Source organism: Manis pentadactyla, chromosome 5, assembly GCF_030020395.1.
Source record: "Manis pentadactyla isolate mManPen7 chromosome 5, mManPen7.hap1, whole genome shotgun sequence".
Classification (NCBI taxonomy): Eukaryota; Metazoa; Chordata; class Mammalia; order Pholidota; family Manidae; genus Manis; species Manis pentadactyla.
Genome location: NC_080023.1, coordinates 150,110,387 through 150,124,060, shown reverse-complemented (window position 1 = coordinate 150,124,060; position 13,674 = coordinate 150,110,387). Strand labels below are relative to the sequence as shown.

General features: G+C 43.0%; 1 protein-coding gene across 8 annotated transcripts in view; it reads left to right on the top strand.

The window, feature by feature from the left end:
- Positions 1-13,254, top strand: part of PTPRA (protein tyrosine phosphatase receptor type A) — a 237,877-nt gene extending 224,623 nt beyond the window's left edge. For all 8 annotated transcript variants that reach the window (XM_036924666.2, XM_057502815.1, XM_036924667.2 and 5 more), the window contains 4 exons: positions 7,145-7,270; positions 7,351-7,502; positions 12,037-12,172; positions 12,951-13,254. In XM_036924666.2, the coding sequence (XP_036780561.1) occupies positions 7,145-7,270; positions 7,351-7,502; positions 12,037-12,172; positions 12,951-13,025 (489 nt within the window). In that variant the 3' untranslated portion in view covers positions 13,026-13,254. The remainder of the gene's footprint in view (positions 1-7,144; positions 7,271-7,350; positions 7,503-12,036; positions 12,173-12,950) is intronic.
- Positions 13,255-13,674: the final 420 nt, after the last annotated feature.

Sequence of the window (13,674 nt, the reverse complement as noted above, 5' to 3'; positions counted from 1 at the left end):
TCTAGTTCTGTGCTCTCACATCTCCACCCTTAGCAGGATCCTGGAAGGTAATTTTTGGCCTGGTCACATGGGTGCAGTCATTGCTGGCCCCTGCTCTGGATTCCTCAGGTCTGTGTTCTGCCTCCTAAGGAAAGGGGTCCCTGTTTACCCCAGAGGAGAATCACCCCAGCAATCTCTAAACTGAAGCTGCTCCTGTTGAACATTCCAAAAACCTGTGCCGTCTTCCCCAAAACCTTGTCTTCCAGCAGCTGAATTCAGCCTTCTGAGCTAGTGCTACCTCAGTAACAGCTCTTCCTGCTGTCTCCTTCCCCACAGCCATGAAAGGCACCTCGGGAGTACCATTTATTGTTCCCTTTCTCAAAGAGCTGGCTTTGCTTTTAAGTCCAACCTGCTTCCTCTGTTGTGCCCACATGGAGAGCTAAATTAAATAAACCCTGTAGCTTTCATTTGGCTGAGTAAGATAAGTTCTTGCCATCAGTCCAACATCTATAGTTGCCTTTTCCTTACAGCATTCCTTAAATCTTAACCCCGTAAGTTTACTAGGCTTGCCTTCTGTCAGCTCACCACACCTGCTTCCCCCAGTAGCTGTGTCAGTCACCTTGAAACTCACTGTACAGTGCTGATGTAAAACCTCTTGGTTGGTCCAGCCATATGTCAGCACCTTGGGCAGTTGTCCCCATTTGTTGGCCAGAGCAGGCTCCCCATCTGCTTTCACTGTTGACCAGCTCCCTGCCCACAGTTTGGAAAGGGGACTCTCTTGATAGTTCCCTAAGTCTGCATCCCTGGGGGCCTCCTTCCAATCTGTCCCTTTTCTTCTCTGTTATCCCTCTTTGCCTAAACTAAGATCTAAAATATCTGAAAGCCATTAAGTATGGGACCATAATATTTCTTTTTCTTGTGATTCTACCTCACACATGATGTTTCTTTCAAGCCCACTTGGACTTCAGTTCTAATGGTTTAAAGTCCCAGTCTTCAGTCCTGGCTAATAATCGGTAAAGGCAGTGTTGAGAGGGAAACGCGGTAGCAAAATACATACCACCCACTGATGTCCTAAAAACCAACATAATCTCTGCTTAAGGTGAGCTTTAATTAGAATTGTTTTTAAAAGCTGCTCTGGCTCTAATACCAAAACCAGGCAAAGACACCACACACAAAAAAAATTACAGACCAATATCCCTGATGAACATAAATGCAAAAATCCTCAATAAAATATTAGCAAACCAAATTCAGAAGTACATCAAAAAGATCATCCATCATGACCATGTGGGATTTATTCCAGGTATACACAGTATTCAAAAACCCATCAAATTCATACACCACCACATCAATAAAAAGAAGGACAAAAATCACAAGATCATTTCCACAGATGCTGAAAAAGCATTTGACAAAATTCAACACCCATTCATGATAAAAACTCTCAATAAAATGAGGGAGGGCAAATTCCTCCACATAATAAACGCCATATATGACAGACTCACAGCCAACATCATACTTAACAGCAAAAAGCTGAACGCTTTTCCTTTAAGATCAGGAAAAAGACAAGGATGCTCACTCTCTCCACTTTTATTTTTTTTGTTATCATTAATCTACAATTACATGAGGAACATTATGTTTACTAGGGTCCCCCCTTCACCAAGACCCCCACAAACCCCATTATAGTCACTGTCCATCAGCGTAGTAAGATGCTGTAGAGTCACTACTTGTCTTCTCTGTGTTACACATCCCTCCCCGTGCCTCCCCCCACATTATACATGCTAATCATAATGCCCCCTTTCTTTCCCCCCACCCTTATCCCTCCCTTCTGACCCATCCTCCCCAGTCCCTTTCCCTTTGGTAACCATTAGTCCATTCTTGGGTTCTGTGATTCTGCTGCCTGTTTTGTTCCTTCAGTTTTTCCTTTGTTCTTATACTCCACAAATGAGTGAAATCATTTGATACTTGTCTTTCTCTGCCTACCTTATGTCACTGAGCATAATACCCTCTAGCTCCATCCATGTTGTTGCAAATGGTAGGATTTGTTTTCTTCTTATGGCTGAATAATATTCCATTGTGTATGTGTACCACATCTTCTTTATCCATCCATCTACTGATGGACACTTAGGTTGCTTCCATTTCTTGGCTATTGTAAATAGTGCTGCGATAAACATAGGGGAGCATCTGTCTTTTTCAAACTGGGCTGCTGTATTCTTAGGGTAAATTCCTAGAAGTGGAATTCCTGGGTCAGTGGTATTTCTATTTTGAGCATTTTGAGGAACCTCCATATTGCTTTCCATAATGGGTGAACTAATCTACATTCCCACCAGCAGTGTAGGAGGGTTCCCCTTTCTCCACAACCTTGCCAAGATTTGTTGTTGTTTGTCTTTTGGGTGGTGGCGATCCTTACTGGTGTGAGGTGATATCTCATTGTGGTTTTAATTTGCATTTCTCTGATGACTAGCATGTGGAGCATCTTTTCATATGCCTGTTGGCCATCTGAATTTCTTCTTTGGAGAACTGTCTGTTCAGCTCCTCTGCCCATTTTTTAATTGGATTATTTGCTTTTTGTTTGTTGAAGTGCATGAGCTCTTTATATATTTTGGATGTCAACCCTTTATCAGATCTGTCATTTATGAATACATTCTCCCATACTGTAGGGTACCTTTTTGTTCTATTGGTAGTGTCCTTTGCTGTACAGAAGCTTTTCAGCTTGATATAGTCCCACTTGTTCATTTTTGCTTTTGTTTCCCTTGCCCGGAGAGATAAGTTCATGAAGAAATCACTCATGTTTATGTCCAAGAGATTTTTGCCTGTGTTTTTTTTCTAAGTTTTATGGTTTCATGACTTACATTCAGGTCTTTAATCCATTTCTAATTTACTTTTGTGTATGGTATTAGACAATGATCCAGTTTCATTCTCTTACAAGTAGCTGTCCAGTTTTGCCAACACCAACTGTTGAAGAAGCTGTCATTTCCCCATTGTACGTCCATGGCTCCTTTATCGTGTTATTAGTTGACCATATATGTTTGGGTTAATATCTGGAGTCTCTATTCTGTTCTGCTGGTCTGTGGGTCTGTTCTTGTGCCAGTACCAAATTGTCTTGATTACTGTGGCTTTGTAGTAGAGCTTGAAGTTGGGGAGCATAATCCCCCCAGCTTTATTCTTCCTTCTCAGCCTATTCAGGTCTTTTGTGGTTCCTTATGAATTTTAGAACTATTTGTTCCAGTTCATTGAAGAATGCTGTTGGTATTTTGATAGGGATTGCATTGAATCTGCAGATTGCATTAGACAGGATGGCCATTTTGATAATATTAATTCTTCCATTTACTGGTGTCTTTAATTTCTCTCCTGAGTGTCTTGTAGTTTTCAGGGTGTAGGCCTTTCACTTCCTTAGTTAGGTTTGTTTCTAGGTATTTTATTATTTTTGATGCAATTGTGAATGGACTTGTTTCCCTGATTTCTCTTTCTGCTAGTTCATTGTTAGTATATAGTATAGAAATGCCACAGATTTCTGTGTATTGATTTTGGATTCTGCAACTTTACTGAATTGTTATTAGTTTTAGCAGTTTTGGGGTGGATTCTTTAGGGTTTTGTATGTACAATATCATGTCACTTGCAAACAGTGACAGTTTAACTTCTTCCTTACCAATCTGGATACCTTTTATTTCTTTGTGTTGTCTGATTGCCATGGCTAGGACCTCCCATACTATGTTGAATAAAAGTGGGAAGAGTGCCCCACTGTTATTGGTATTTCTATTTTGAGCTTTTTGAGGAACCTCCATATTGCTTTCCACAATGTTTGAACTAATTTACATTCCCACCAGCAGTGTAGGAGGGTTCCACCATTATTCAACATAGTACTGGAGGTCCTAGCCACGGCAATTAGACAAAACAAAGAAATACAAGGAATCCAGATTGGTAAAGAAGAAGTCAAACTGTCACTGTTTGCAGATGACATGATATTGTACATAAAAAACCCTAAAGACTCTACTCCAAAACTACTAGAACTGATATCAGAATTCAGCAAAGTTGCAGGATACAAAATTAATATACAGATATCTGTGGCTTTCCTATACACTAACAATGAATTAATAGAAAGAGAAATCAGGAAAACAATTCCATTCACAATTGTATCAAAAAGAATAAAATACCTAGGAATAAACCTAACCAAGGAAGTGAAAGACCTATACCCTGAAAGCTACAAGACACTCTTAAGAGAAATTAAAGAGGTCACTAACAAATGGAAACTCATCCCATGCTCTTGGCTAGGAAGAATTAATATCATCAAAATGGCCATCCTGCCCAAAGCAATCTACAGATACAATGCAATCCCTATCAAATTACCAACAGCATTCCTCAATGAACTGGAACAAATAGTTCAAAATTCATATGGAACCACCAAAGACCCTGAATAGCCAAGACAATCCTGAGAAGGAAGAATAAAGTGGGGGGGAATCTCGCTCCCCAACTTCAAGCTCTACTACAAAGCCACAGTAATCAAAACAATTTGGTACTAGCACAAGAACACACCCATAGATAAATGGAACAGATTAGGGAGCCCAGATATAAACCCACGCATATACAGCCAATTAATATACAATAAAAGGAGCCATGGATATACAATGGAGAAATGACTGCCTCTTCAACAACTGATGTTGGCAAAACTGGACAGCTACATGTAAGAGAATGAAACTGGATCATTGTCTAACTCCATACACAATAGTAAACTTTAAATGGATCAAAGACCTGAATGTAAGTCATGAAACTATAAAACTCTTAGAAGAAAACATAGTCAAAAATCTCTTGAATATAAGCATGAGCAACTTCTTCCTCAATGCATCTCCTCAGGCAAGGGAAACAAAAGCAAAAATGAGCAAGTGGGACTGCATCAAACTAAGAAGGTTCTGTAAAGCAAAATTTACCATCAGCAGAACAAAAAGGCATCATACAGTATGGGAGAATATATTCATAAATGACATATCCGATAAAAGGTTAACATCCAAAATAAATAAAGAACTCACATGCCTCAACACCCAAAAAGCAAATACCCTGATTAAAAAATGGGCAGAGGATCTGAACAGACACTGAACAGAAGAAATTCAGATGGCCAACAGGCACATGAAAAGATGCTCCACATCACTAATTAATCAGGGAAATGCAAATTAAAACCACATTGAGATACCACCTCACACCAGTTAGGATGGTCAACATCGAAAAGACGATAAACAACAAATGCTGGTGAGGATGCGGAGAAAGGGCAACCCTCTTACACTGCTGGTGGGAATATAAATTAGTTCAACCATTGTGGAAAACAATATGGAGGTTCCTCAAAAAACTAAAAATAGAAATACCATTTGACCCAGGAATTCCTCTCCTAGGATTTACCCAAAGAAAACAAGATCCCAGATTCAAAAAGACATATTCACCCCTATAGTCAAGACATGGAAACAACCTAAGTGTCCATCAGTAAATGAATAGAAAAAAGGTGGTACATATACATAATGGAATACTATTCATCCATAAGAAGAAAACAGATTCTACCATTTATAACAACATGGATGGAGGTAGAGGGTATGCCCAGTGAAATAAGCCAGGTGGAGAAAGACAAGTATGAAATGATTTCTCTCATTTGTGGAGTATAACAGAAAAGCAAAAACTGAAGGAACAAAACAGCAGCAGGCTCACAGAGCCCAAGAAGGAGACTAGCAGTTACCAAAGGGGAAGGGGTTGGATAGGGAGGGAGAAAGGGATTAAGGGACATTATGATTAGCACATATAATGTAGGTAGGTCACAGGAAAGACTGTATAGCACAGAGAAGACAAGTAGTGACTCTAGCATCTTACTATACTGATGGACAATGACTGCAATGGAGTGAGGGGGACTTGATAGTATGGGTGAATGTAGTAACCACAATGTTGCTCATGTGAAACCTTCATAAGATTGTATATCAATGATACCTTTAAGAAAATAAATAAACAAACAAACAAAAAGCTGCTCTCGTTGAAAAGAGTACCCAAAGCCCCAACCCCCAAGGCATGCCCAGGGTTCCTGTTGGGCCCACACAGAAGAGCACTTTTCGATGACATGTCTCCTTGACCCACCATTTCAATAATACTGTGTTTTAAAATGAACTCAGTGTTGTTTATAGAGGGGGTGATGAATAATTACATGTATGAAAAGCAATAAAATGGACTTTTAATAGTGATTTTATTTAGACTGAGAGACTATAAGTGTTATTTATTTTTCTACTTAATTTTCCCAAATCTTTTCTAATGAATGTAGAGTACATTTATTGTTGGGAATTTTTTAATTGCCAATAATGAAGTATCTAAGGAATTCCCCAAAAATGCCCTAAAGAAACAGACAGTATGACTGTATTTTATTTGACTTGTGTATTTATTTCCTGACTTGTTCTGCAGACATTGAACAAATTCATTTACCTGATACTTACTGAGAGCCTATCATAGGCAGGCAGTGTGCAAAGTGCTGGGAATGCAAAGATTGAAAGGGGCAACTCCTGCCCAAAAGTTGCTACAGAGGGAATTGAGCCAAGTGTGAACAAAGACAAACAGTTAATCATCCCCTGCTCACTAGCAAGGACAAGCAGGAGTACAATTGCACATTAAAGAGAGAAAGAGAAAAGGCTGTGAATTGGTCTATGGTGAAGCACCATAGCTGGGTGGGAAGGTAATAGGGTTCAGTTTTTCTGGATTAGCTGTCTGATTGGCAGTAATTTCCTAGATTCACAGTATGTTAGCAACTATCCAACGTGGAAGTACACCAAGGGACCAAAAAAAGGTATTAGATCAGATACTTGCTTTTCCTCTCCCTGTATTCTGCCACTGAATATTGGATGCAGCTGTGAGGTGATGGTCAGGTTTTCAGAGACCCTGTCAGTGTTGCAAATTAGACTGAAAATAAGTAACACCAAAAGGTTAAGTGATTATCACAGGCAAAAGAATTTTTAATTATAGATGTTCTGTACGGATCAAAAGTTAATTGGAATGATAAGTAATGCAGTGGCCCTCTGGGTTTTTGATACCCTAGAGATGAAGTGTGTCGGGTAAGAGGTAGCTGTACTGAGAGGGGCAGGCAGCTCATGGGCAGCCTGCCTCTGTCACACACGGTATTCAGAGCCCCTCACCTCTCTCCTGTTTGTCCCCCCAGGAGAAGTGTGCCCAGTACTGGCCCTCCGATGGACTGGTGTCCTATGGAGACATCACAGTGGAGCTGAAGAAGGAGGAGGAATGTGAGAGCTACACCGTCAGAGACCTTCTGGTCACCAACACCAGGGTAAGGTGGCAGGCGGCTGGGGCTCTGCCCGCAGGGAGAGCCAGGGTGACCGTGCCTGTCTGATGCCCCTTTTTCCAAAGGAGAACAAGAGCCGGCAGATCCGGCAGTTCCACTTCCATGGCTGGCCTGAAGTGGGCATCCCCAGCGACGGGAAGGGCATGATCAGCATCATCGCAGCCGTGCAGAAACAGCAGCAGCAGTCGGGGAACCACCCCATCACTGTGCACTGCAGGTATCACTCCCCCGGCCCAGGAGACAGTGAGAGGGGCAGGCAGGGAGGGAAGCTCAGCGAGCGTGGGTGCGGCAGTCAAGTCTGATGACGAGGATGGGCCAGATGATAAGAGAGGATCTTTGTGTGTGTGAACTTCAAACATTTAAGTGCTAGGAAACCAGTAATGTTAAGATACTTGGCTGGAGAGTGTTCGGGATGGTGGGTACAGGAGAGCAGCAGGGGAGACTGACAGTGGAGAGACCAGTTGGGCAACATGGTGTTGAGGGCTAGGTCTCCTCAAGAAACAGGAAAAAAGCAAAGGGCAACTCTTCTAAAAGCAGTTTGATGAAAAATGAACAAGACAAAGACTAAGGCCATAGTTGTGAAAGAGGAGTCAGGGTGTCTCACAGGTCTGAGGCAGGGTTACAGGTAACACTTGGAGCCCTGACAGAAGAAGGGTGATACGGGTGTTCATTTGGGGGAAAAGGTGACTTGTTTAGGGCATGTTAGAGATTGGACTTTAGGTAAAAATTCCATGAGTTTGTATTGCTTTTATAAAAAGGGAAGGAAGAATATAGTAAAAATTCCTACAATTGGTTTTGAAATAGAAAAAATGAACAAAGGAAATTCTAAGAATGTATCCAGTAAATGTTCTTCAAGTGGCCAAAATAAAATAATTAGAAGGATTGAAGTACTCCTTATAATAGTAAAGTATTACAAGTAATCTAAACATATGTTAATAGGGAACTGATTCAATAAGCTATTATATGTGCAATACTACAGAGCTGTAAGATATTCATGAGGGATCTGATATATACTGGGATGGGATGATCCTCTAATGTATTGTTTGGTGAGAAAAGCACTGGGACATGGGAGGAATGTGTATGTTTAAGCTGGGATATGCATGAAACATCTCTGGAAGGACACACAGGGACCTGATGACCTTGGTTGTCTCCCAGGAGGAAATCTGAAAGGCAAATAAATGGAGTAGGAAGGAGACTTTTCATTGTTTTGAACCTTTTTGAAATTCAAACTATGTTAATTTATTACCTATACAAAAATAAATCATTTAAAAAATGTCTTAAAGAGGAAAAAGTAGCATAGTACATCAACGAATATAAACAGACAATAAACATGAAAAGATGTTAAAGCTTACTAGTCATATTTCAAGAAACGAGAATGAAAATAATGAAACATGGCTTTTGGTCCATTGGATTGGCAAAATTGAAAGGATTTATTGGCATATCTAAAGAAACCCCTTGCCCATACCATTTCGTCTCCCATGCTCCTCTGCCTTGGTCACCCTCCCTTGCCAAACTCCAGATTCTCCAGCTACCACGCACCTGCTGCGCACAGCTGAATGTGGCTGAAGGAAAGTGACGTGTTACATTTTGCATTTCTGACCACTGGCCTCATGGTTGCCCTTAGTGCTGCCCTTCTGCATTGCCCTCTCTTCTGGACCAGGGCCAGGCAAACCAGGCACGCACCTGGGTTTATGTGCACCTGCAAGCTAAGAACTGTTTCTATATTTTTTAATGGAGTTTCTAAAATCAAAAGAAGAAGAATATTTCATGGCATGAAAATTACATGAAATTCAGATGTCAGTGTCCTTGCAGAAGGTTTTACTGGAGCACAGCTAAGCTCATTGTCTGTATTGGCCATGACTGCTCTAGGCCCCAGTGTAGAGCTGGTGCTCTCTGTAACTCAACTGCTGCCCAGCACATAAGAAGTCACAATTGTGCATTTATAATTTTATTTTGTCTCTTTCCAGCAAAACCTAAGGTATTTGCTATCTGACCCTTTGCAGAAAAGCTTGCCACCCTTTGTCCTAGATGATTATTTCATACCTTCTCTCAAACTTCCAACACCTCTCCCATCCTCATATTTAAGAGACAAGCATGTTTTCTATGTGACTAAAGAAAGAGAAGGAATCAGAGCGAACTTCCACATGTGCTCCCTCCACAACTGCTCCCGTCTGCCTGCATTGGTGCCATGGACTCTGTATCCCTCCTTCCTGTTCAGTGGATGAGTTGTCTGAGCTCTCTCGGAAGCCAGCTACATTAACAGTCTATTGCTGTGTAATTATACTACCTCAAACTTAGCATCTTAAAACAACACACATTTACTTCACAGTCCCTGTGGTCAGGAGTCTTGGGCATGTCTTAGCTGAGTCCTGTGCTTCAGGGTCTCACAAGAGTGCCATCAAGGTGTTGGCCAGGGCTGTGGTCCCATCTGAGGTTCTGCCGGGGAAGGAGACACTTCCAAGCTCACATGGTTGTTCGTAACATTGAGTTCCTTGTGGGTAGCTGTGCTGAGGATCGGTCTCTGTTGTTTGAATTCCCTTGCCATGTGGACCTTCCCAGTGTGGTTGCCTGATTCTTCTAAGCCCTCAAGGAGGGTGTCTCCTTGCAAGATAAGCATTATGATCCCATGTAACATGATCACATACATGTAATTGTATATGTCCTATCACCGTTGGCTATGTTGTGTTAGATAGAAGCACATCATAGGTCCCACCCACACTCGAGGGGAGGGTATCACTCTAGGCCATGAACACCAGGAGGCAGGGGGTGGGGGCCATGCTAAAGCCTGTCTGCCACACCCACCCTTCATTTGGATACCAGTCCCATCCCCTTTTGTCTCTTCAGGGACTTAACCTCACTATCCTAAATCATCAGGTTTTCCTCTGAATAACTATCTTCTTCATACAAATGTGGTATAATCTTAATATTTAAAAAAAACTCTTGCCTCTTAATGTTAAAAAAAAACAACTCTTGCTTTCAATTCCCCTCCAGCTACCCCTCTATTTCTGTTTTCCTTAATAGTAAAGCTTCTCTTTATTTAATAGTAAATACTTCATCAAAAGATGTGTCCTTACTAACACTCCTGTTCCGCTCCTCCCACTCTTTCTAAACGCATTTCAGTTAACACTGCCTGCACACACCATTGCAGCTGCCCTACTGAGGGCTACCTATGATTGTCACATGGCCTAGTCCAGTGTCACTTCTCAGTCTCTTATCCTTAACCTTCATCAGCATTACACACAATCGATCACTCACTTCTTTGTGGAATACTTTCAGCATCGTTTCTCTCCTGGTTTTTGTCCTCATCATTGTTCCTTTATCTCCTTTGCTGATTCCTGCCCATCTGTGGTCCTTGGACCTCCTCTCTGTCAGCTAATAGTTACTTCCTGAGGTTAGCCCATCCAGTCCTCCAGTTTCAGTATCAATTCCCAAATATTTATCACGAGTTCACTCTTGCTCCTAAATTCCAGATTTACATATCTCGTTACCTACTGAGCATTTCCATATGTGCGTCTTCACTTTAAAGGGTTCAAATCAGGATTCCTGGTCTTTCTTTCCAAGCCTGCTGTTCCCACAGCTTTCTCTTTTCAGTCACCCATGTGACTCAGGTGAAAAGCCTTGGAGCCATCCTGTTCTCTTTCTTTCTCACATGTACATCTAATGCTCTACATTGCTCTACATGCAAAATAAATTCTGAATCCAGTGTTTCTCACTCCCTCCACCAGAGCCCCTCATTCCAAGTTACCATCTCCTCTCCCCAGTAATTATACTGGCCTCACTGTCTCCCTGTTCCCATCCTTGCCACCTTTTCTCAACACAGCTGCCTGAGAGGTCCTTTTAAAACTTCAGTCAGACCACATCACTCCTCAACTTAGAATCCTAACAGCAGCTCACAAGGCCCAACATGATCTGAGCGCTCTGACCTCACTCCCACCATTTAACTTCCTTCCATCCATCAGATCCAGCTATACAGCTTCAGCATCTATAGGAGTGTGTCTACACTCCTGCCTTGTGCCTGAGATGCTCATCTCCCAGCCAGCCACTGGGCCTTCCCCACCTTCTTCCGGTCTCTGCTCACATAGCACCCAGTTAGAGAGCCCCCTGAACACCCTATTCACAACAGCAGCTCTCCCAACTCTACCTAGTAGCACTCCTGTTCCTCTTTTTCCTTCCCATACTGCATTTTACCTGGGTTACTGCTGCCCACCACAGTTCCTGCCACCAGCAGGCACTCACTAAGGATCTGGTGGATCAACTGATGGCATTGAACAGAGTGCATAGTGTCATGGTCAGTCTGGATTCCTGGGACTTGGGAAGAAAATGAGGCATGGAAAAGAATCAGCACATGCACACCAGCGCAGAGGGCAGGGTTTGTCAAGAAAAGGAAAGAGAGGACTACAGTTCTAATGTGAGTGAGCAGCTGGTTAGGGCAAGCAGGCAAGTTTTTAGATAGATAGTGAAGACTCAGTGCTGGGTGAGGGTGGTGAGTGTGAGGCTCTTCTGTCCCACGGGCGAGTTCCCTAGCAGGCAGAGTGGCTGTGCAGGGCAGCAGGGGCTCAGTTGCCTCCCAGGGCTGTGTGAGTGTGGGACTTAAGTGAACAGGAGCAGGTGGGCCTCCTGTCCCCACCCCTGCAGCTCCATCAGATGACAGACACTCCCAGGAGCCTCTGTCTACACATTGCCACTATCAGTTGCTTCATCAGTGCAGAGGGATGTAGCGAGTGTGCTTAAGTGTGTCTGCTCTTTTACAGCGCAGGGGCAGGACGGACGGGGACCTTCTGTGCCCTAAGCACAGTCCTGGAACGGGTGAAAGCAGAGGGCATTTTGGATGTCTTCCAGACCGTTAAAAGCCTGCGGCTACAGAGGCCACACATGGTCCAGACACTGGTAAGCTGCCCCATGTATTTGTCCATGCCACCACACCGTCTGCAGCCTTTATATGTCAGGGTCAGCTCAGGGGGAATCCTTCAGGGGACCCATCTGGTTGTCCAAAGACTGTAACCACAGACCCTTCTTCCCCCAAGGTGCCCCAGACACAACAAGCCTTGGGAGGCAGTGAGAGTATTGGGGGTGTACTCTTGTCACCAGTGAGATGCAATGGCTTTTGTGAAGGCTAGAAGAGGGTATCTTGCTGCCCCATGGGGCTTGTCTCTGCTTCTCCATGGGTCCTGGGGTGGGGAGACTCAGGAATGTCTCCTCTCTTCTGCTTATGCTCCCTGTTACTGTAGGAGGTCTGACTCCTGACAGTCTGAATAAGCAGTAACCACCAAGTACAGGGACAGACATCCAAAAGGGTCCCCAGAAAGCTGCAACTGTCTGAAGGGAAAAGAAAAGTAAATTTTAAGAGTTTGCAAGTTGATGGGGCTTTGAGAACCAAGGTACCTCCAGCCTGGAAGACATGGTGAGGTGTGGGCCACACAAAGCCACCTGCAGGCCTACGACTGTCATCCTCCTCTCTAGTCGCCTCTATCTCTACAAGATAGCAGCACTCAGCCCAGAGGGCCAATGCTGTCAGAACTCTGGCAGGCATATCAGGGCTCAGATGGGGGTCCAAAAACATTCATGTCCTCTCAGTTTTCCATTTTTAGAAAAATGGGTCTGTTAGGAGCTGCAGGCATGGTGTTCTCTTCAGTGACCCTGGCTTTCTCCTCCTTTCACTCTTCAGGAACAGTATGAGTTCTGCTACAAGGTGGTGCAGGAATATATTGACGCATTCTCAGATTATGCCAACTTCAAGTAAGAGGCGATGAGATCCCTTTGGACAGGAAAATTGCCTTTAATATTTTGTAATATTCCATTTTGTTAATATACCCAAAACTGTGTATATATCTTATAACTGTTTTAGAAATTGGTACATAGGCTTCTATTACCTAATAGGTGGAGATTTTATATGTAAATGTGTTAGCACTGATAATCCTTTTTCCAATATTCAATTGGGGAATTAAATAGTGTGATGTTTGGATTGATAACCGTGAAATCCTCTGCCTGGATATTGGGCTGTACTGTGCTTTGGTTTATACATCTTTTCCTAAAAGAAACACAAAACCCATTCCAGGAAGTTCAGCATCAACTAAGAAAAAAGCACAAAGGCCTCAGAGCTCTTGAAGAAATGGGTTGTCCCAATACTTCCCACCTGTCAGGCTACTTTTCCCTCCCTGTTCTGTAAATAACCCCTCCCATCTCCACCCTGCCCCCTTCTCCTACCACCCACATTCCCCTGTGGGGAGTAAAGGGACTAGAGCGCCATCTGGCACCACACTTGGGATTATCAGGTAATAAAAGCTTGGACTCCCTGAGGAAACGTCTCTCCCTTTGTCTGTGGTGGGGCAGCCATCCCAGGGCTAGGGCTCTCCTAGGCCTCCCCTGGCCCTGCTGTTAGTATTCTGTCT